Source organism: Dreissena polymorpha, chromosome 2 (genome assembly GCF_020536995.1).
Source record: "Dreissena polymorpha isolate Duluth1 chromosome 2, UMN_Dpol_1.0, whole genome shotgun sequence".
In the NCBI taxonomy this organism is placed as follows: domain Eukaryota; kingdom Metazoa; phylum Mollusca; class Bivalvia; order Myida; family Dreissenidae; genus Dreissena; species Dreissena polymorpha.
In genome coordinates, this window is record NC_068356.1 from 106,579,753 (window position 1) to 106,604,739 (window position 24,987).

At 38.1% G+C, this 24,987-nt stretch overlaps 1 protein-coding gene across 1 annotated transcript in view; it reads right to left on the minus strand.

Annotated features, from left to right (window-relative positions):
- The window catches only part of LOC127869968 (uncharacterized), a 93,347-nt gene that overhangs the window by 38,147 nt on the left and 30,213 nt on the right, over window positions 1-24,987 (minus strand). Inside the window, exons 9-14 of the mRNA XM_052412627.1 lie at window positions 18,344-18,385; window positions 17,919-18,118; window positions 11,716-11,872; window positions 9,889-10,038; window positions 2,635-3,013; window positions 680-824 (exon numbers count right to left, since the gene is read on the minus strand). Of these exons, the coding sequence (XP_052268587.1) occupies window positions 680-824; window positions 2,635-3,013; window positions 9,889-10,038; window positions 11,716-11,872; window positions 17,919-18,118; window positions 18,344-18,385 (1,073 nt within the window). The remainder of the gene's footprint in view (window positions 1-679; window positions 825-2,634; window positions 3,014-9,888; window positions 10,039-11,715; window positions 11,873-17,918; window positions 18,119-18,343; window positions 18,386-24,987) is intronic.

Genomic DNA, 24,987 nt, shown 5'->3' on the forward strand with positions numbered 1-24,987 from the left:
GTGTCTGGCTACTTACCATGACTGGGTATGTCCTGTGTGTCCAGGTGACTGGTGTCTGACTACTTACCATGACTGGGTATGTCCTGTGTGTCCATGTGACTGGTGTCTGGCTACTTACCATGACTGGGCATGTCCTGTGTGTCCATGTGACTGGTGTCTGGCTACTTACCATGACTGGGTATGTCCTGTGTGTCCATGTGACTGGTGTCTGGCTACTTACCATGACTGGGTATGTCCTGTGTGTCCATGTGACTAATGTCTGGCTACTTACCATGACTGGGTATGTCCTGTGTGTCCATGTGACTAATGTCTGGCTACTTACCATGACTGGGTATGTCCTGTGTGTCAATGTGACTATTGTCTGGCTACTTACCATGACTGGGTATGTCCTGTGTGTCCATGTGACTGGTGTCTGGCTACTTACCATGACTGGGTATGTCCTGTGTGTCCATGTGACTGGTGTCTGGCTACTTACCATGACTGGGTATGTCCTGTGTGTCCATGTGACTGGTGCCTGGCTACTTACCATGACTGGGTATGTCCTGTGTGTCCATGTGACTGGTGTCTGGCTACTTACCATGACTGGGTATGTCCTGTGTGTCCACGTGACTGGTGTCTGGCTACTTACCATGACTGGGTATGTCCTGTGTGTCCATGTGACTGGTGTCTGGCTACTTACCATGACTGGGGATGTCCTGTGTGTCAATTTGACTGGTGTCTGGTTCCTTGCAGTGCTCCAGATCCAGGGAGCCGTTGAACATGCCCATCACAAGCTGCAGGGCCTCCTTGGTATTCACTGTGGGCGACGCCCCACCATGCATTGTCTGTAGAATATGTATCAACAAGATAGCATACTGAGCGCCCACACTAACTACAACATATACTGACCACACATACTAACTACTACATACACTGATAACCCAGTTTTGCTAAAATGACGAATTTCCTGCTGTCGAAAATAAATGGTTTCACAGTATACTGAGCACACATACTAACTAGTACATATACTGAGCACACATACTAACTAGTATATATACTGAGCACACAGTCTAACTAGTACATATACTGAGCACACATTCTAACTACTACATACAGTCAATCTTGTGGATGCGACCACTTGTATTAAGCGACCTTTGTCTTATGCGACCATTTTGAAATCCCACGGAGCTTTTTCGCTATATAATGATATTGTATTAAGCGACTTTTGTCTTACGCGACCAGCGACCGCTGATTTGTGTGTATTTTGATGTCCGAATCTTGTATTAAGCGACCACTAGGAGGTAAAAGTGGTTAATCTATCGATCTTTCAGGGACAAATCCGTGTTAATTGTTTATCTAAGCCGATAAGATGTACTGTTACACCTCTGCTTTGTTTTCACAACCATTATGATTATGCTTTGTCTCGTTGACCGGTTCTGACCGGTATTGTTGTAGACTGCGTATTAATTTATTGAGTTGAATAATAGGGGAACGTATTGCGCACAGTCTACAGCTTAAATAGTTTACTATGTGGATCGTTAAGAGACAATGCCGATTTTTCTCGAGTATAGATAACAGGTGCAGAAACAATGCACTGTACGCGACAAACATTTCCTGAGAAGTGCGGAAAATAAACTATTAATCGGCAACATCTGTCGAAATCCGTACATTACCAATTTGTAATAATGCTAATTAGTAGATATTTGTAAGCCAATCACATTGTTATTTACTTAATAAATTTTCCAACCAGGTCTGATTGTTTGTTTTCAATTGACGTGTTTTAATTTTTTCAGCTCATTATGTATCATAATCGAGTTAGATTTCCTTAAGCGTACATGCAGAAATTAAAATGTCAAAACAAAAAGTGTTAACGTTGAACGAGAAAATTCGGGTTTTGGAATTGTCAAAGAGTATAAGTGCACGTAAAATCGCAGACGAGATTGGAGTCGGAAAAACCCAAATTCAGAACATTCTTAAGCGTAAAGCCGAGGTGCTTGAAGACGTGGAAAATAATGTGTCAGGTGAACAAAAACGCGCAATATAGAAACGGAAAGAGAAATACATGTGATAATATATCATAGCTTTTGGCTTCTGACATTTATTTCTAGTTTTAGCTGTACACATGTATATGTAGACTGTTACACATTTTTAGCAAAATTCTTTGTTCTTAGGAAAAATATTTCCTTGTCTATGTTGTTTTTGCAAATAAATATGTACACACAATTGATTTATAATAAATGATAATTTATAATAAGTGAAAAATAAAACACATTATAAGTAAAATATTGTTTATGTATTGTGTTTATATTCATTTTATTATAAAAGTTAAAATCATTGTGGATAAAAGAGATAATCCTTCATATAGATTAAAATTGAGGGTAAGCATTCTTCCAGAATGGCCTTTTGTATTCAAAGACCGTTTTATTAAGAGACCACTTTTGATTACTCCCTTGAGTGGTCTCTTAATACAAGATTGACTGTATACTGAGCACACAACAAAGGCTTCATGCTTCTAAGGGTCATGCATTGACAATTGTGAACATTTAAATTCTGTTATGTTGGTTTGGATTAAAGTTCATCTAATAAGGATAATTGTCAACACCATGAATATAGCACATGTACTTTTTACATCTGTTAAATATTTGTTTTGCATACCCTTTCAAAGCTGTTGGCATTGTGCACAGAGTTTGGAGTTGGATTACTGGAGTTTAGACTGTGATTCCGTCTACCATCTGTGATCTGACTGCTAACACCAGACCCAGTCAGTGGAAACTTGTTGGAGCCAGTCTGCTGACACTGGTTCGCTTCCTGGGCAGACTGTGGGTACTGGTTCCCTGCCTGGGCAGAATGTAGGTACTGGTTCCCTGCCTGGGCAGACTGTGGGTACTGACTCCCTGAACAACTAGAATCCCTATTCCCAGCCTGCTGTGTGCTGGTCCATCCATTGGAAGGCAGATACTTTGACTTAGCTGGCTGGATGTTCTCCGTGTTGCCTTTCGTGGTGATGTCGCAGAAAACCAACTGCTGTCTGGAACTGGAAAGAACTTATAACAATACTCATTTATATGAATGTATGACGATTGCTGTAAAATATCACAATCAAAGATATAGTGAAATACATGCTCATGAATAGTACAGTTTAAACCTGGGTAAAATGAGTGACACAATAATGTTGAAGAAGTAGCAGAACTTTTAAAGCAAAAATATGGGTTACACACTACAGTTTTATCCCTTTAAAGCAAAAAACGAATCAAGTAAACAATCAATACCCAATAGGAGTTAATTTTGCTTGTATATCAGACTATAGTTGATGGTTTTCTCATCATGTATACAAACATTTAAGCATAGTGAGCCCTTATGAAAGGAAATTCCTTGTTGAAGAAATGACACAATTTTTCATTCTTGTTTCAAATTTTAAGTGCCTTCAAATGTTGCTTGTTTGTACTCCACAATCATCTGCTTATCACTTCTTTTACATAAGTGAAATTCAAGTTGGAATGTTTAAACATTTCATTTTCCCAGATATCAACAAACTAACATGGATCCTTCGTTAGCGTAATGAACATAGAGGTATATTCCATGTGCGATCTGGAGTGGAGCATAATACTGCTGTGACCCTCCCCTAAAAAATATGAGTTAACCAGAATAGCTTAATGTCTTGCTTAATACATTTTTTTCCGTCCCTAATTGAACACACAATAATATGGGCCACATTCCCTATCTCAGCGTTTCCGATAGCCAAAATCGCCATCAGCAATTGAATCTTTCAGCTGGCGATTTAAGTTTGAAATTTAAACAAAAATAGTGATTGACATTAGCAAACAAATCAATGTTTCTCTATAAGTGTTTCACTATTCCCTTTTTTAAAGAGAATTCGGTACCTTCTTTCACGGGTCATCACAATAAACGCAACATGTTGTAAGAGATAATCAACTGATAACAGATACCATGACGTGCGTTTCGAATAATCAAGTCACATCACACAGTCATGTGAGATGCATCATGGATTCTTGGGTAACTTTCCAGACGCAAAACTGTGATGTTCACTGTCCAATTGATTACAAAAATGCATATGGGGGCATTTAATTGGCGAACATAATATTTAATTGACGTCGGAAATGAAGTAAGAGTTCACAGTTTTACCATTTAAGCAATAAAAAACGGGAAAAAGAACAGTACATTAAAGATGGTTTCAGGCGACATCATCACACCTTTTTACAGTACACAATTGTTACTTATCAAAAGTTAATTGCGAATGGTGAGCAATTAGTTACTTATGGCGAGTAAGTTGTGAAAAACACGTTTACAATTTGATTCCGTACCTATTTAATTCCAGTGCATGTATATTTCATTGTATCTATTTATAGAACTGATTTACACCAATAATTCTACAGCCAGGTGATAATAACCATTCATTTTTCATGTATGCCATGTAAAACCAGTGTTTTAAGAAAGAGCGCACAATTATTGCTGTCATCTGCAATGTCAAGTGCCACACATGGAAAGCGTGCGTTTTGCAACAGACCATGTGCTGTAAATAAATATAGACTAGCAATGCAGTACATTTTACACTGAAGAAATTACGTTTCAATAAATGATCTATTAAAACTATAGAAAAATATGTCAATTCACGAATAAGACGTTGCAGTAAATGTATTATTAAAGAACCAAAAAGCACAAGACTACCTTATTTGGCAAGTATGTTTGTAAAAAATATTGGGGAGATGGGGAAGGAGGGGAGCAGATAGGAGTAACCCATGGCAAGACCCACCCAATCTAAGACTGTGGTGTCTGAAAACAATCTCTGGAAAAGCTCAAACATTGTATATCGCCAATACATGAAAATAAATGTACATAAAATGAAACAAGAGGCCCATGAGGGCAAGAATCGCTCTACTGCTATAAACACTGTGCAAGTTTTGAAAGAATAAGATGGAAATTGTGTACTGTGAATGATCGCGCAAACAAGGAGAATTTTCTCAATTTCAAGGGGAGATTATTGTGTACATATCTCTCCGATACTGCTCATATTCAATAGGGTTTAAGTCCTCATTGATACAAAGAAACTGTGCAAATTTGGAAATAATTAGATGAAAACTGTGGAATTAATTGCGTAAACAAGCGGGATTTCAAAATTTCTCATATTCAAGGGGAAGTCATTCTTGACTTATTACTTCGATATTGCTCTTTTTACAAAAGGGTTTGAGTCTTCATTGATACAAAGACACTGTGCAAGTTTGCCAAGAATTGGATGAAAATTATGGACTTAATCACATAAAACAAGAGGCCCATGAGAGCCTGAATCGCTCTACTGGCTGGAATCAATAGGGCTCAAGCCCTTGATAGAATGAACAATCTGAGTAAGTTTTAAATAAACAGACCCAAATAGGAAATTTATCGCATGAACAAGAAGAAACGTAAAAGTTAAACTTCAAATGGCCCTTGATGATATTAAACATCCGTGGATGTTTCAAAAGGATAGAACTTTATATGTAAACAAACAAGAAATGTGTTTGTGCGGAAACAGGATGTCCCCTTCTGCGCCGCTTTGATATTTATTTTTTGACGTTTGACCTTGAAGGATGACCTTGACCTATATGCCCTCAAAATGTGCAGCTCCATGAGATACACATGCATACCAAATATGAAGTTGCTATCTTCAATATTGCAAAAGTTATGGCAAAATGTTAAAGATTTTCTCTTTTTTTTCAAATTCAAGGGGAGATAATTCTGGACTTATAACTCTGATATTGCTCATTTTCAATAGGGTTTGACTCATCATTAAGATAAAACCACTGTGCAAGTTGGGAAATGATTGGATGAAAACTGTGGACTTAATTGTGTAAACAAGCCTTATTTCACAATTTTCTCAAATTCAAGGGGAGATAATTCTGGACTTTTTACTCTGATGTAACCAATTTTCAATAGGGTTCGAGTCCTCATTAATATAAAGACACAGGACAAGTTTGAAAATAATCGGATGGAAACTGTGGACTTTATCGCGTAAACAAGAAAAAGTCTAACGCACGCATGGACGACGGAAACCGCGCCATAACATAAGCTCTTAGTTTAAACCTATTTAGTTTAGCTCGATTGCATCGAAAGCCTAAGGCTTATATAAATGCTCTCGAGTCCATTTCCTGGGCCTAGAACCAGTACTTGGTGTCTTTGGGAGAGATCTAAAGAACGCTCCCACGGTGGGGATCAAACCCGTAACCTCCCGGTCGCTAGGCGAACACCATATCCATTACACCAAGGCGACCTTCGGCCAGTAGAGCTAAAAACAAAAACATGAAACAAGTATTTAATTTCAGGTAACAAATCAGTTATTTAAATGTGGTTTGATTGATAATTTAATACAATGCTTGTCGATACCTATAAATTTATGATGATAATTATGTTGTTCATTGAGCAAAGTAGGTTATTACGTGAGTTGTCTTTGTAGAACTGGAATTTGGCTACTACTTTTTTTTCCTTAGCGCCAACCTAGCATTCCCATTCATAATTTTGAATGCCTCCCCCACCCCAATAATTCCTAATTCAATAAAGCTCCACCACTTATTATTGCTTCATGTTTGGTTTTCTTGATTGATGTCTGTGAAGCTAAAGCCTATTCCTCCTAGAAATTTGACCCAACTGAGTATTTACATCTAGCCTCTAAACCTATAAGTTCGTGCACCTTAAATTTCAATGGCATATCTTTCATGAAAATTCATTAGACAATAACTAAACTTGATATATACTTTATGATTTATCTTTTGTTTAACAAATAACGAGTGAAATATGTTGGTTGACAGATAATAATAATGGAGTTACGTACCTTTAAACATTCATGTATATGGTAGTCTGCGTCACACAGAATTACCCTATAAGATCGTGCAACGATTTTGATGACGTCACAGCGAGGCCCTGGGATGTGTTTATAATAGCCGATATATGTTTTTGTGAATATGTGTTTATTTGTATTAAATATGTGTTGTTTTAGATGAATTTCGTGAATAAACTGTATTGAAAATAATGGTTTAAACAAAACTGGTCTTCATAAAAACGAAATATGAACTGTGATAACTGTATTCAGAGGTCTAGATAAAGTGTATTTACTAACGGAAAATAGCTAAATAAAATTCTATTCACAATGGGGGCATAAAAGGCTGTCACCCTTCTAATGACAGTTGTTTTGTGACAAAATCCCAAATTGACGCAGTGAGAACCTTTATCGCAATAGGCCGGACACGATCTTAACGTATGGTCTCGTGTCATCATTTGGGGGTAAAATTTCCCGCATACACAGCATACTTTAATCGTGTTGTAATGCAAAGTACAGAGAGCACGATACAAATTCGAGACGGGCCTCCAAGGGAAACTACTCTTAAAACATTTTACGATCAAAACCTTGACAAACATAGCCGTCTGGTGAAGGAAATGTGCAGATTTTAAACATTGTTTTGGCTATTTCTTTGGAACGAGGTCAGAAAAACGGACAATTTATATCATATTTATTTTTTTTCCTCATGATTTTTGTCTTATCGGCTGTGGAAATTCTCGCGTTACAAAAGTGAACAGTTTTCGGGCACGTTCGTTTGAATGTTGCTTAGAAGTTTACGTCATAAAAAAGTACACGATGTTATAGGGCTGCACGAAGTTATAGGAATAGAGGATAAAGACTCTTGGAGTCCAAAACCCCTGCTATGGGTAACTAATGGACTTCAGGTTGAGGTGTAGGTTAGTTAATTAATGACTTCAGCCTTTTACTTTCCTCAGGCGTAACATATGGAATAACCAGTGACTCTATAGTTTATTGGATACAGTGCTATCTAATTTGAATAAGTTAATTGATTCAAATTGTTTGATAAAGAAAATAAGAGAAGTGTTTGTCAGAAACACAATGCCCCCTTCTGCGCCGCTTTGATTTTTTTTAATCATTTGGCAGGTACAGATAATTATCTCCCTTTAAAACTTATTACTTCCCTTAGATTTGTTTTTTGACCTTTGACCTTGAAGGATGACCTTGACATTGACCTTTCACCACTCAAAATGTGCAGCTCAATGAGATACACATGCATGCCAAATATCAAGTTGCTATCTGAAGAGACATAAAAGTTATGAGCATTTTTCAAAACCTAAACGCAAAGTGTGACGGACAGACGGACCGATGGACAGTCCGATCACTATATGCCCTCCTTCGGGAGCATAAAAAGTGAATTAAAACCTTAAAAATATTACAAATAAAATATGCATTGTTTTAACTAGCAAACATGTTTGTATGGAGTATGACACCTAGTTCATTTTGTAATGCACTTGCAAGTGAACATAAATCTGGTAAGAGCTGTATCTTTAGGTGGTGAATCATTCAATGGTTAAGCTCACATCATATTCTGAGCAAATCACTCCCAATCATATTGTGGCTTTGGGTGCTGCCAGTGTTCAACATTTATTTAAAACAAGAGCTGTCTCCATAGGATGACATATGCCCCCCAAAAAAGCTTTGATAGTTATGTAAAACAGCTAAATAACACAACACATTTTCCAAACCTAGATGCCGACCCTAACTTCAAGGTTAATTTGTGTGCGTATGGAAAGGCCTTGTCCATATACACATGCATACCAAAAATGAAGGTTACATCTGAAGCGACATAAAAGTTATGAGCATTTTTCGAAACCTAAACGTAGATTTCACAACCTAAACGCGGACCCTAAGTTCAAGGTCAAGGTCGAATGGGTTAAGAATTTGTGTGCGTATGGAAAGGCCTTGTCCATATACACATGCATGCCAAATATGAAGGTTACATCAGCAGCGACATAGAAGTTATGAGCATTTTTCGAAACCTATACGCAGATTTCAAAACCTAAACGCGAACCCTAAGTTCAAGGTCAAGGTCAAAGGGGTCAAAATGTGTGTGCGTTTGGAAAGGCCTTGTCCATATACAAATGCATACCAAATATGAAGGTTACATCTGAAGCAACATAGAAGTTATGAGCATTTTTCGAAACCTAAACGCAGATTTCGAAACCTAAACACAAACCCTACGTTCAAGGTCAAGGGGATTAAAATTTGTGTGCGTATGGAAAGGCCTTGTCCATATACACATGCATACCAAAAATCTAGGTTACATCTGAAGCGACATAGAAGTTATGAGCATTTTTCAAAACCTAAACACGGATTTCAAAACCTAAACGCAAAACCCTAAATTCAAGGTCAAGGTCAAAGGGGTAAACATTTGTGTGCGTATTGAAAGGCCTTGTCTATATACACATGCATACCAAATATGAAGGTTACATGTGAAGTGACATAGATCTTATGAGCATTTTTCAAAAAAGTGTGACAAACAGACAGACGGATCACTATATGGGGGCATAAACAGAAGATAAGTCATATTGATACTGAACATAAATTGTTAAAAAGATAGATATTACAGATACAAGAAAAATTCGAACTTACAGCTAATTGAAAGCTTTATTTAATGGTTTATGAAAATGAAAATATTTCCAAAGTAGCCTTTTCTTTAAATGGAGTAAAACAGCAATAATGCATATGTTAATGTTCAAAAACTCCCTCTCACTTCTCAGCCATGTTTGACCCGATTTTTACTTTCACGAACTAAAAAACATTAGTTTATACAACTACAATCAGGTCCTGCTCTTCCATTTTTCAAATTAGCAAATGGCTACAAATTAGGAAATTTGACTAAAAAAATCCATTTGGTTATAACTTTTTCTTCATATAACCCGTAATACTGATAAATTGTTAAGAATTTCTGTGTTCAACCATAAATTTGGCCAAAGGAAATGTTATGCCAGGGGGAGCCCTGTACTATAGCATGGTTTAAGATGGATATTGGCCAATTATTGGTTCAACTTAAATAATTGCAAGCCAGGTGAGGGAAGGCCCCTGCTGGATGTGGTACTTACCTAGATTTAGCTGCTGATGAGAAGCTCTGGGTGCGAGCCTGCTGCTCCTGTACACGGCTCCGGATTGTGTCAGAGACAGCCTGCTGCTCCTGTACACGGCTCTGGATGGTGTCAGAGACAGCCTGATGGTGGCGCTTCTCCTCCTGCTCACTAAAACAAAACACACACGTAAACATCTCATTGATCACTTTACCTGGCAATAAATAATAACTACACTCTCACATAAGGTATTCAATATAGGGATAATTCACGTTTTCGAGGGCATGACCATCTGCAGGCGCTCAAAAAATCCGTTCCTGCCCGAGTGAGTAGCACGAGGGCAGAAACGGATTTTTTGAGCGCCTACAGATGATCATGTCCGAGAAAATGTGTATTTTCGCTATTTATGCATAAACAAATCACGTGTACCAAAATAAATTAAAATAACATTAAAAACAATGTCTTGTTCATTCGACATCGACAAAATAATTCGATTATCTCATATGATTTCATACCGTTCAAGCTTGTGTTTTACATATGCCTCATTCGGTCATCATCAGGAATGACGAGGCTTTACCTTCGGATAAGCAGTTTTGGATTTTAAATGTGTTTAAACAGTGGATTAGTGCAAATTTGAAATGCAGCCGCGCAAATTAAGAAATGAGGAATTAGTTTGGAATTAATGTGTCGTGACAGATAAATATATCTTCAGAATAAGTCATTGTTTTCATAGATGTTTCGTTCGTACTGCCTACATGTCTATGTTATTTCATTCCAACTAAATTTTCTAAAAAATAATACTGCCAACATATTGTCACTGAAGTATTTCAAGCATACAGCATTGACGGTAAACACTTACATTTACAGCATAATCTTTTGCAAGTGTTGAGTAAATAACCTTAACTTCATTGACGTTGCCAATAAAATAAAGCTGTTGTCAAGAGAGTGCAGATAGTATAATTTGAAAAGTGGATTGAAATATTCATTGCCTTTATCCCTGCATGCATGAGGAAACTGGTGCATATTCAGTTCCCCATTTATGCTTGGAAAGTTTTGGAAGGCTGGAGTTATTAAAAAAGTTCATAATGACTTCATTGAATCCACTAAGGGAAGTAACTGCACGTGGACCAGTTTATGGATATGAAAAACACATTAAACATGTACGCAGGTCATACTCTCATAAAATGGTATGGCTCATTGTATGGTGCATTCTACTGTTTGTTACCATTCCCTGAGTAGCTGCTGTTAATTGTATGGTGCATTCTACTGTTTGTTACCGTTCCCTGAGCAGCTGCTGTTCATTGTATGGTGCATTTTACTGTTTGTTACCGTTCCCTGAGTAGCTGCTGTTTATTGTATGGTGCATTCTACTGTTTGTTACCGTTCCCTGAGTAGCTGCTGTTAATTGTATGGTGCATTCTACTGTCTGTTACCGTTCCCTGAGTAGCTGCTGTTAATTGTATGGTGCATTCTACTGTCTGTTACCGTTCTCTGAGTAGCTGCTGTTCATTGTTTGTGCATTCTACTGTTTGTTACCGTTCCCTGAGTAGCTGCTGTTCATTGTATGGTGCATTCTACTGTTTGCTACCGTTCCCTGAGAAGCTGCTGTTCATTGTATGGTGCATTCTACTGTTTGTTACCATTCCCTGAGTAGCTGCTGTTCATTGTATGGTGCATTCTACTGTTTGTTACCGTTCCCTGAGTAGCTGCTGTTCACTGTATGGTGCATTCTACTGTTTGTTACCGTTCCCTGAGAAGCTGCTGTTCATTGTATGGTGCATTCTACTGTTTGTTACCGTTCCCTGAGTAGCTGCTGTTCATTGTATGGTGCATTCTACTGTTTGTTACCGTTCCCTGAGTAACTGCTGTTTGATCTCTGCTCTCTTCCTCTTGGCCTCATCAAACATGGCCTGCTCCTCCTGCTGCAGTGTGAGGCGCTGGGCACGGATACGCTCTGCCTCCTCCAGGAGCTGCAACCGCTCCCTCTCCAGCCTCTCACGCATCTCTACAACACACAATAGCAGCACACAGTAAGGGAATCAGTATAAAGAGTGATCTCCTTAATTCATCTTTAGGGGAGTGGTAGATATTTGACACAGCAGTCATCTCTAGAGAAGTGAAAACCCTTTGATTCAAGAGTAATCTCTAGAGTAGAGGCAATCATTTGTCTTAGAAGAAAACTTTAGTAGAGGTGATAATTTGTCTAGAAGAAACTAGAGCTTTGTCACAGACGTGATGAATACCCCCACATGCCGCATTGACACAGAATATCTTGCATGTTGTCTTCACAAAAAACAGCGGACACAATGCTCAATGTTTAAAATGCACTAAGTGACCCTGTGACCTAGTTTTTGACCCTGCATGACCCATGTTTGAACTTGACCTACACATCATCTAGATACAACTTCTGACCAAGTGTGGTGAAAATCGGATGAAAATTGCTTGAATTAGAGAGCAGACACCATGCTGAATGTGTAAAACGTACTAAGTGACCCAGTGACCTAGTTTTCGACCCATATTTGAACTTGACCTAGACATTATCTAGATACAACTTCTGACCAAGTTTGGTGAAGATTGGATGAAAACTACTTGAATTAGAGAGCGAACAGCATGCTCAATGTTTAAAACACACTAAGTGACCCCGTGACCTAGTTTTTGACCTGCCATGACCCATGTTCGAACTTGGCCTAGACACATCTAGATACAACTTCTGACCAAGTTTGGTGAAGATCGGATGAAAACTACTTGAATTAGAGAGCAGACAACATGCTGAATGTTTAAAACGCACTAAGTGACCCCGTGACCGAGATTTTGACCCGGCAAGGTCCATGTTCAAACTTGGCCTAGACATCATCTAGATACAACTTCTGACCAAGTTTGGTGAAGATGGGATGAAAACTACTTGAATTAGAGAGCGGACAACATGCTGAATGTTTAAAACGCACTAAGTGACCCCGTGACCTAGGTTTTGACCCGGCAAGGCCCATGTTCGAACTTTGCCTAGACATCATCTAGATACAACTTCTGACCAAGTTTGGTGAAGATCGGATGAAAACTTTTTAAATTAGAGAGCGGACACCTAATACGGACCGACTGACAGAAAAGTTCACTCCTATATACCCCCCTAAACTTTGTTTGTGGGGGTATAACTATGTAGCAGAGGCAATCATTTGTCTAGAAGAAAACTTTAGTAGAGGCAATAATTTATCTAGAAGAAACTCTGCAGCAGAGGCAATCATTTGTGTTAGAAGAAAACATTATTAGAGGCATGGGCGGTCAAGGGGGGGATGTTCCCCCTTTGCGGCCGGAGGTGAAATTTTTTCGAGAATAAGGCAAGATAATGATACATCATGAAGTATATATCTGGAAGGTTACGAGTCAGGATTTAGAATTGATAAATTGACTAAATATCTCGAAATGCGAGCATTTCACCCGTAATTTACCAGACACCACGGTGGTGTTGATAAACTTGGGTTAATTGTCTTTATTAATTAGGTGAAATGGTTTCGATGTTCACATTTCCAAACTCTGTCTTCATGGTAATGTCAATGCTATCTCTTTGAAATAATACAGAAACCTGATACTTTAGAAATTCTCATTGTTTAGGGAGTTTTCGGAAAAGTTGCAATAAGACCAGGCAATAGCAAACAATAGTTGAATTTTGGCTAAGAATATGGCCTAACATTATGTGTTAAAGAACAAACCGTTTTATTTGGAATATATATTTTGAAACTTGTGGTAAAAATAAAATACTATTACAAAAAAGTACAAAACAGAACAATAATATTATCTTAGTGTTGAGTGTTGTGTTATAAGTTTAACCAATGTTGCATGATGGGCAAATGATGGCCATTGATGGAGCTTGTAAAATCAGTTTCCAGTCATCGATTTGCTGGTGTTGCAGAAGAGCCTGAATAAATCTTCACAGAAGTAGGTGAACACTTTCTACACTTCATTTGTTTATGAGGTGTTATAGCCGCCCATGATGTACATATAATGAAAGTATCATAAATTATTTTCGTTTTCATAATATCATAGGCTTCCCCTCAGCCTTCTTATTTGGTGATTAGAAGTAAATATTGAGCATTTGTATTGAATATAAAGTTTGTTTATTAATCGCTTACAATACATAAGTTTATATTCAAACACTATGTAATAATAAAAAAATGCGGCATCTATATATAGATGGGATTGCATTGACACATCCATGGCTGCGCATGTTTTGAAAATATGTTTTTATCCTTATCAATTTAGAACTCACTCTAATACCTCTAGTACTACGGTCTGATTGTCATTGCGGGTTGATTAGTGTATACATATATTAATGAAAATGATTTCATTGCTTCATGAGGAGATAATGATATCGTATCTCTACAATTGTTTGTATCATGATGTTGATCATACAATAGATTTTACAGCTCGCCTTCGCTTTGTGAGCCTCATGTTAATCCATCATGAATATCTCTATTTTCAGAATCAGATATATCCGACGTTTTATATTGGACATCAGCCATTACTTCATGGACATCAGCCATTACTTCACCAAGCGTAAACCTGATCCTTCCTCTGAATACGAAGGAGCACCTCGTAGCAAACAGCGTGACTGCAGTGTTAACGTATCTGTGCCAAAATAGCCCTCGCCAGATAATCAACACCTAGCTTCCGAACAGTCAATCAGCTCTGCTCCCGATCCTGAACCGTTAACTAGCGCTACCCCCGATCCTCAACCGCCAACCGCTCAAAGTGTTCAAGTCTGCCATGATATGGATATTGGGAAGCACATCACTAACGATCCAGTCATCTCTAGTGATACCCGCCATAAGCTTTTAACAAACGCATACATACCTCCTATTGACTACGACTTTCTAGAAGACTCCAAAGGAAATAGATGTTTTCGCCATCCTTGGTTGACGCAATAGCGTATTCGCCTATTCTGAAAGGACCGGTATGTAAACTATGTGTGTTATTTCCACAACCTGTTCACCGTGGCATAACTGGCGCCTTCATCAGTGCCCCTTGTCGAAAGTATAACGACTTCCATAACGCTGCGAAAAACCACATGAGTAGTGCCTGGCACCATCAATCTCAAGAGGATGCTAACAAGTTCCTTGCCAACACGAAACATCCAGAAAGTTGTGTCGACAGTTTATTGGACAGTGCCTTCAATGAAAATGTTTCAAGGAACCGTGCAAAATTAATTCCAATTTTATCAAGCATTATCTTCTGTGGTACCCATGACATTGCACTAAGGGGTAAAGATTCCAAATCCGGCAATTTGAATGATTTGTTATCGTTCCGAATTGAATCTGGTGACGATGTATTGAAGAGCCATATAGAACATGTAAGTGACAATACCAAGTATACCTCGGTTCAAATCCAAAATGAACTGATTAGTCTATGTGAAGAGACTGTGAGGGATAATATTGTTACTGCAGCTAACAATTCAACTGGATTCAATCTTAGCGCCAGCGGATGAGACTGCTGATATCTCGGGAACGGAGCAACTTTCTTTTGGACTGAGATTTTTTGATGAAGAGAAACTCGCCATAAGAGAAGAGTTCCTTGGATATACAGCACTTGATGAAATGGACGCAGAAACTATTGCAGGGACAATCTTAACACAGTGCAAGAAGTACGGTCTGAACTTGAACAAGCTACGCGGCAAAGGATACAATGGATGCTCGACTATGGCTGGAAAAGAAAATGGAGTACAAGCCCGTATTAAAGCTGATTATCCCCTCGCCGTGTTTGTACATTGTTCGGCTCACCGTATTAATCTTGTTGTAAATGATCTCAATGCAGTTTCTGACGTATGTTAAACCATAGGAACCGTGAAAGAAATCATTCAGTATTTCAGAGACAGCCCTAAGAGAAGACGGCTTGTTCCGAACACACCATTGTTATGGGAAACAAGGTGGACTGCAAAGTATAAAAGTATACGAATCTTTGCTGACCATTTCATCGAAATACGCTGTCAGTTAGAATTTTTAGCGCATAACGAAACGAATACCAAAGGACGACAAACTGCACATCAGCTATGGACAGTTAGTGGAACAGCGACATTTGTGATATCGCTCCACATAATAGCAAAATATTCATTCATTTTAGAGCCCATCACGCAAGCACTTCAGGCTGTTCAATTAGACATGATCGGTGTCAAAAAACACGTTGATAATCTGACATCGATGTTCACCGATCATCGGCAAAATGCGGACTTGATTTTCGCGGAGGATATATTCGGTCCGGCATTAAAAACAGCCGAAGATATTGGTATTACAATGACGATACCACGGCAATGTGGCCGTCAAGTACACCGAGCAAATGTTGGTGGAACCCGTGAAGATTACTTTCGATGCACAATTTATATTCCGTACATGGACTCACTGATCCAGTCTCTAGGAAGTCGATTTCCAGAAACGAATATGCCTGCATTTATGTTATTTCAACTCCATCCGAACCAAATTAAAAAAATTGATCGATCAGACTATAAATATACAGTCCGAACCATCAACGAATTTTATCAAATCGATAATTTTGGACAAGAAGCAATGCAATGGTACGACATTAGCAAGAAGGAAACCGTCGAACAGAATGAGTCAGATTTCGTAGACTTGGTCACAAAAACGGATTTGTTTCCAGCCGTGCTTGAGGCTATGATTATATTACTTACCCTTCCCGCCACCACTTGTACGGTGGAAGGTTCATTTAGCACGCTGAGACGAGTCAAGACATGGCTAAGATCCACAATGTCCGATGACAGGCTGTCAGGATTATGCATGATGAGCGTTCACAGGGATCGGATCAACACCAACAAGAACGTATTCATACAAAAAAACATTGAGAAATTTGGCAGAGACCCACGTCGCCTTCACTTCCTATTCAGGGACTGAAAAATGTTAATCTATAGAATTCTACCCTTGACTGTGCACGAATTTATCATTTTTGAAAGTTTTGAGAGTAAATAAATTGTGCAATAACCACATCCATGATTTGTTTACATGTAAATGGGAATTGATTTTCGTAAGAAACTAACCAGGGGTCATTCTGATCCAAATTGTTCAAATCAGGAATCATAATTTTACACGTCGAGATTTTTCCATATTATAATTTTTCCTCGCACCGATTTTCCAGGGGGGGGTCAGCTGACCCCATTTGCCCCTGTGTGCGGACACCCATGAGTAGAGGCAAATCAATAATTTGTCTAGAAGAAACTCTTTTGTCTAGAAGAAACTCTTTAGTAGAGGCAATAATTTGTCTAGAAGAAACTCTTTAGTAGAGACAATTATTTGTCTAGAAGAAACTCTTTAGTAGAGGCAATCATTTTTCTTAGAAGAAAACTTTAGTAGAGGCAAATCAATAATTTGTCTAGAAGAAAGTCTTAAGTAGAGGCAATCTTTTGTCAAGAAGAAACGCTCTAGCAGAGGCAATCATTTGTCTTAGAAGAAAACTTAGTAGAGGCAATCATTTATCAAGAAGAAACTCTCTAGCAGAGGCAATCATTTGTCAAGAAGAAACTCTCTAGCAGAGGCAATCATTTGTCTTAAGAAAAAAACTTAGTAGAGGCAATCATTTATCTTAGAAGTCATCTCTTAAGTAGAGGCAATCCTTTGAGTAAGGTGGTTTAACGCCAACCTAACGAAAAACAAGAGCTGTCTCCATTGGAGAACATACGCCCCCAAAAAACCCTTTTTTGAAACCTAAACGCGGACCCTTAGTTAAAGGTCAAAGGGGTCAAAATTTTAGTGCGTATGGAAAGGCCTTGTCCATATACACATGCATACCAAATATGAAGGTTACATCTGAAGCGACATAGAAGTTATGAGCCTTTTTCGAAACCTAAACGCAAAAGTGTGACGACAAGACAGACAGACGGACAGACAGTCCGATCACTATATGCCCTCCATTGGGGGCATAAAAACAATCTCTTATGATAATTGACATATTAAAGTTTGTCATCAAAAAAGTTAAGCCTTTTTTATTATTTTGTTGTTGATAAACATTGAAGCTGAATATAAGGCAATCAGGTTGGAGACAGCTGCTGTGTGTACAACCTGTGAGAGCCCTCTCCTGTGCCTGGTGCTGCTTGCGTGTCCACATCATGGCCCGTAACTCCTCAAAACTGAACTCCTCCAGGCCACAGTACACCTTGCTCTTGCAGTACATGGGCCTCTCATGACGCTCCTCCACACTGGTGGCCCCAGACATCGTCTGTAGATAGTCGCTGGTGCTTGACTTCTCTTCTTTCCTCGAACTACATTATAACAAAACCAAACATCTGTTGAAACAAAATATGTTCCATACATTTTCATCTTCTCTCATCATAATTGACTGTATTTATGCGGAAATAGAGAAAGCCAACATAATTTGAAGAATAGTCCTTTCTCCAATAACCGTTTTGATAATAGGAATAATTTAATATACTGTATTCTCAACACCTAAAAATGGTTAGTTTACAGAAGTATAAAAAATGACCTACCTTAACACCTGTTTTCCAATATCAGGTACCTTTGCTGGAGTTCTAAAAATGAGGGATATAGATATCAATATAAACCTTAATAGTACAATAAAACTTACCAAGTTAAACTCAAACAAACAAATTCTTAGAACAGTACAACATTTACTATGTATATAGAGGAAATAAAGAGGCCTAAGTGCTATTTTTCATAAACAAGGGCTGTTTGTAAAACATGCATGCCCTCCATATGGGCGGTCAGTTGTAGAGACAGCCATTGTGTGAATACGTTTTTTGGCACTGTGACCTTGACCTTAAACCTAGTGACCTGAAAATCAATAGGGGTCATCTGCGAGTCATGATCAATGTACCTATGTAGTTTCATGATCCTAAGCGTAAGCTTTCTTGTGTTGTCATCCGGAAACCATTTTACTGTGTAAAGTCACTGTGACCTTGACCTTTGACCTAGTGACCTGAAAGTCAATATGGGTCATCTGCGAGTCATGATCAATGTACCTATGAAGTTTCATGATCCTAGGCATAAGCGTTCTTGAGTTATCATCCGGAAACCATTTTTCTAAGTTGAGTCACCGTGACCTTGACCTTTGACCTAGTGACCTGAAAATCTTTAAGGGTCATCTGCGAGTCATGATCAATGTACCTATGAAGTTTCATAATCCTAGGCATAAGGGTTCTTGGGTTATCATCCGAAAACCATTTTACTATTTCGGGTCACCGTGACCTTGACCTTTGACCCAGTGACCTGAAAATCAATAGGGGTCATCTGCGAGTTAGGATCAATACGCCTATGAAGTTTCATGATCCTAGGCATAAGCGTTCTTCAGTTATCATCCGGAAACCATTTTACTATTTCAATCACCGTGACCTTGACCTTTGACCTAGAAACCTGAAAATCAATAGGGGTCATCTTCGAGTCATGATCAATGTACCTGTAAAGTTTCATGATCCTAGGCATAAGCGTTCTTGAGTTATCATCCAGAAACCATTTTACTAGTTCGGGTCACTGTAACCTTGACCTTTGACCTAGTGATGAAAATCAATAGGGGTCATCTGCGAGTCATGATCAATGTACCTATGAAGTTTCATGATCCTAGGCCTAAGCGTTCTTGAGTTATCATCCGGAAACCATCTGGTTGACGGACATACCGACGGACCGACATGAGCAAAACAATATACCCCCTCTTCTTCGAAGGGGGGCATAAAAATATTCTGTATAAGCTCTTTCTGCATTATGTTCCTATTGCCTTTTATCTGAACACATGTAATGGAGATGAAACAATATGTGTTTGTGAAACACTATGTCCCCCCCATATGTTTGACCTCTGACCTTGCAAAAGTTATGGCCAATGTAAAAGTTTGAGTGATTTTGACCCATATATTTGACTTTTGACCTTGAAGGATGACCTTGACCTTTCACCACTCAAAATGTGCAGCTCCATGAGATACACATGCATGCCAATTATCAAGTTGCTTGACGCAAACAAACCAACAAACAAACCAATAAACAAACCAACAGACAGGGCAAAAATAATGTCCCCGAGTATAGACTGGGGAACATAAGAGCTGTCAGAGGACAGCACGCTCGACTATTCGAGTGCTTGCAGTATAACGTTAGCCATCATGGAGGGGGGGGGGGGGTATAATGTGGGTATGTGATCATTTAATAGATGATCTTTCAAAAATAAGAAAAAAAAACAAGAAATGTGTTTGTCAGAAACACTATGTCCCCTTCTGTGCCGCTTTGATTTTTTTTTTGACCTTCGACCTTGAAGGATGACCTTGAACTTGACCTTTCACCACTCAAAATGTGCGGCTCCATGAGATACACATGCATGCCAAATATCAAGTTGCTATCTTCAATATTGCAAAAGTATTCATAAAATGAGCGATTTTGGCCACATATATTTGACCTCTGACCTTGAAGAATGACCTTGACCTTTCACCACTCAAAATGTGCAGCTCCATGAGATACACATGCATACCAAATATCAAGTTGCTATCTTGAATATTGAAAAAGTTATTGCAAATGTTATACTGTAAACGTATAGAAATTCGTCGGTATGAAATTTCGTGGTTTAATAAAAACAACTAATTCGTTGACACGTAATTTCGTGGATTTCAAATAAAATTCAACTAATTCGTTGACACGTAATTTCGTGGATTTCAAATAAAAAAACAACTTACCGTCATAATTATTAAAGTTTTAATAAAACAACCAGAGTAATAACGAAGCATATCCGGTAATCTGCTTATCTGTGTTGACAGCAAGACTCGAGGTTAATGTGCATTGAAGCGTGAAAGTGTTTCCGATAATTGTCGATAAGATCGATAAAGCGGCGCACTTGTGGGTCCCCACTCGCTAATTGCCATCAATGTTGTTTTAACAGTATTTGTAAATCACAGCGCAATAGGTCCCCTAGTCGTAACAATTGAGTAATAAGGTCCCAAAAATACACGTGTGAAAACCGTAATGTCTCTTCTAAGTTTAATTGGCACTAATTGGACGACGTCCCGTAAAAGAGGATAGTCGTTGATGTACAGTTTATATACCGTGCTTGATTATAAAAGCATTATTAACCAAACACTTATCAATAAAACAACATATCGCATTAACTAGCGTTCAAACAATGTCTCTTTCAAAATGGTTGAAAACGGGAAAAGTACAGACACGTTCTCCTACTATGGCAGGATTGCCCGACCCTGCAAAAGCTCTGTCTACGACTGAAGCTTTATTAACACAGGCAGCTAACAATGCAGTAGAAGAAATGGTCATTGGACGTAAATGGAAGCGTGGGGATTACGCTTCTTACTGTGACGAAACCAGGGAAAGAAGGACGGCGATCCATCTTCTTGTGCAAACGTGGACCTGAGGACATCCACATTGAAGCCCATTCACGCTGAGTGGCTCATCTTCACCCATGACAAGATGTCCGAGCGTCGGGACTTGATACAGGCGGGTTTCCGAAAAGCTGGACTGACCATTAGTGCTTAAATACTAGTACTATTAATCTGCACGTGTTTGTGAGTATAATGGTGCTTGAGAAGTACTATTCTGGGATAAATTTCATGCGTGTAAATGCATTAGTATGTGCAATGAAATCATATATTTAACTGTAAGTACCAATATGACTTGTTATTTTTGTTTAATGCTATGCATTATATTTATTAACCATGATGAATTAAACGTATATTTACGTTGATGAATAAAAAAGAAAAACTCACACGACTTTAGTGTTTTATTAATGCACTGGATGGCGAACAAATTGATATGTTATATAAACACACTACCGGTACTTGTTATTCATACTGATTAATCATTAACATCGTAGTTCTTATCATACTAAGTAATCATAAACATCTTAGTTCAAACATAAATAATTTACGTCAAATTAGTGGAAAATAACAACAACATTTACAATTTGGAAATATTTTAATTAGTCGAGATAAAGTGTAATGTGACCTACTGAAGTGAAGTTACTTTTACAAAAAACAAATATCTCGGACAACCGACAACAAAAGAAAATGGCGGAAATGACATTAAAAAAAGACCGATTTCGGATTAAAATGTATCAAAAATCGTTGGTACTTGAATTCGTGGTTCGGCAGAACCACGAAATCCACGAAAATTAGTACCACACGAACTTTAATGATTTTACAGTAGTTGGAGCAAACAGACCAACATACCAACAGACAGACAGACAGGGCAAATACAATATGTCCCCCACTATAGTGGGTGGGGGACATAAAAATATTTTATTTTTTTTTTGTGGGGGGGGGGGGAGGTCGGGGGGGAGGTCGGGGGGGGGGGGGGGCGAGGGGGATGGTTTGGGTGGAGTGCATTGTGGTATGTTAGGTAAGTGTTGTTTTGTCAAAGTTTAACATAGATTTATCAATAATATGCATATTCTAAGTATAAAAGGGGCCATAATTCTGTCAAAATGATAGATACAGTTGTCTGCTCTTGTTTATAGGTTGGAGTCATGTTGGTAAACAAGCATGCAAAATATGAAAGCAACATGTCAAGGAACATAGGAAATATTTGGGGTAGTACGCAAACTTTAACATAGATTTATCAATAATATGCATATTCTAAGTATAACAGGGGCAATAATTCTGTCAAAATGCTTGATACAGGTGTCTGCTCTTGTTTATAGGTTGGGGTCATGATGGTAAACAAGTATGCAAAATATGAAAGCAATATGTCAAGGGACACAGGAAATATTTGGGGTAGTACACAAACTTTAACATAGATTTATCAATAATATGCATATTCTAAGTATAAAAGGGGCCATAATTCTGTCAAAATACTTGATACAGTTGTCTGCTCTTGTTTATAGGTTGGGGTCATGTTGGTAAACAAGCATGCAAAATATGAAAGCAATATGACAAGGGACATAGGAAATATTTGGGGTAGTACGCAAAGTTTAACATAGATTTATCAAAAATATGCATATTCTAAGTATAAAAGGGGCAATAATTCTGTCAAAATGCTTGATACAGTCGTCTGCTCTTGTTTATAGGTTGGGGTCATGTTGGTTAACAAGCATGCAAAATATGAAAGCAATATGTCAAGGGACATAGGAAATATTTGGGGTAGTTCGCAAACTTTAACATAGATTTATCAATAATATACATATTAAAAGTATAAAAGGGGCAATTATTCTGTCAAAATGCTTGATACAGTTGTCTGCTCTTGTTTATAGGTTGGGGTCATGATGGTAAACAAGTATGCAAAATATGAAAGCAATATGTCAAGGGACATTGAAAATATTTGGGGTAGTACGCAAACTTTAACATTTGCACGCTCACGGAAACGCCAACGCCGGGGTGAGTAGGATAGCTCCACTATATATATTTCATATATAAAAGTCGAGCTAAAAAGTGATGTGCACATCTACACTTCATAGTCACTTGTATATCAAACTTAATAATTCACTTGTTTATCAACTTACATGATAAAAAATGCTATGTTTATTTGAGTAATTGCAGAATAATGAGCATTCTATTTTAAGTAAAAGTCACCTGCCATTAGAAATTTTCACAAATTAAAGATATGGCATAATTATGTCATCATAATTAACAGTTTTGTGATGACATATACTTGTTGAGTTATATAAGTTTTTGCTGATGGACTGACCAAACAAGAGCTTTGTCTCAAAGGTGATGTATACCCTCACATGCTGCATTGACACAGAATATATTGCGTGCTGTCTTCACAAAACAAGAGAAGCTTAGATTTTTGGCTATTTTTAAGAATTATTGTGCCATTATCATTTATGGCCTTTTTTGACCTTTGAACTCTTGAATTCTTTCGCATGACACGCGGTCCAATGACTGTGAACAAAATTAATGTACAGAGTCATTTTAAAATTTCACAATGAATGACATAGTTATGGCCCGGACAAGATTATTTATGGCTGTTTTTGACCTTTGAACTCAATGTATTACCTTGACCTTAGATATATCGACGTCATTCTTTGGCATGACACACTGTCCAATGATTGTGAATAAATGGACCCAGTAATTTTAAAATCTCACAATGAATGACATAGTTATGGCCCGGACAAGATCATTTATGGCCTTTTTTGACCTTTGAACTCAAAGTGTGACCTCGACGTTGCAGATATCACCGTTATTCTTTTGCATGACACACCATCCAATGATGGTGAACAAATGTGCCAAATGATTTAAAAATCTCACCATGAACGATATAGTTATGGCCCGGACAAGCTCATTTATGGCCATTTTTGACCTTTAAACTCAATGTATGACCTTGACCTTAGATATATCGACGTCATTCTTTGGCATGACACACTGTCCAATGATTGTGAATAAATGGACCCAGTAATTTTAAAATCTCACAATGAATGACATAGTTATGGCCCGGACAAGATAATTTATGGCCTTTTTTCACCTTTGAACTCAAAGTGTGACCTTGACGTTGCAGATATCACCGTTATTCTTTCGCATGACACACCATCCAATGATGGTGAACAAATGTGCCAAATGATTTAAAAATCTCACCATGAACAATATAGATATGGCCCGGACAAGCTCATTTATGGCCATTTTTGACCTTTGAACTCAAAGTGTGACCTTGACCTTGGAGATATCGACGTAATTCTTTCGCATGACACATTATCCAATTATGGTGAACAAATGTGCCTATTGATTTTAAAATCTCACAATGAATGACATAGTTATGGCCCAGACAAGCTAATTTATGGCCATTTTTTAACTTTGAACTCAAAGTGTGACCTTGACCTTGGAGATATTGACATCATTCTTTCCCATGACACACCGTCCAATGATGGTGAAACAAGGGACAAAATTGCCACAAAACCAGGTTTTCATTGTGAAAAAAAATCTGATAAAGGGAGACAACTCAAACTGAACTTTTGAAATGAACAAAAAAAATTAACCCCCATTGTAAGTTTGTTTTAAAATAAATCTATTTTTAGTCGAGGCGACCTTGACATTGGAGATATTGACGTGATTCTTTCGTGCGACACACCGTCCCATGATGGTGAACAAATGTGCCAAATGATTTTAAAATCTCATAATGAATGACATAGTTATAGCCAAGACAAGCTCATTTATGGCTATTTTTTACCTTTGAACTCAAAGTGTGACCTTGACCTTGGAGA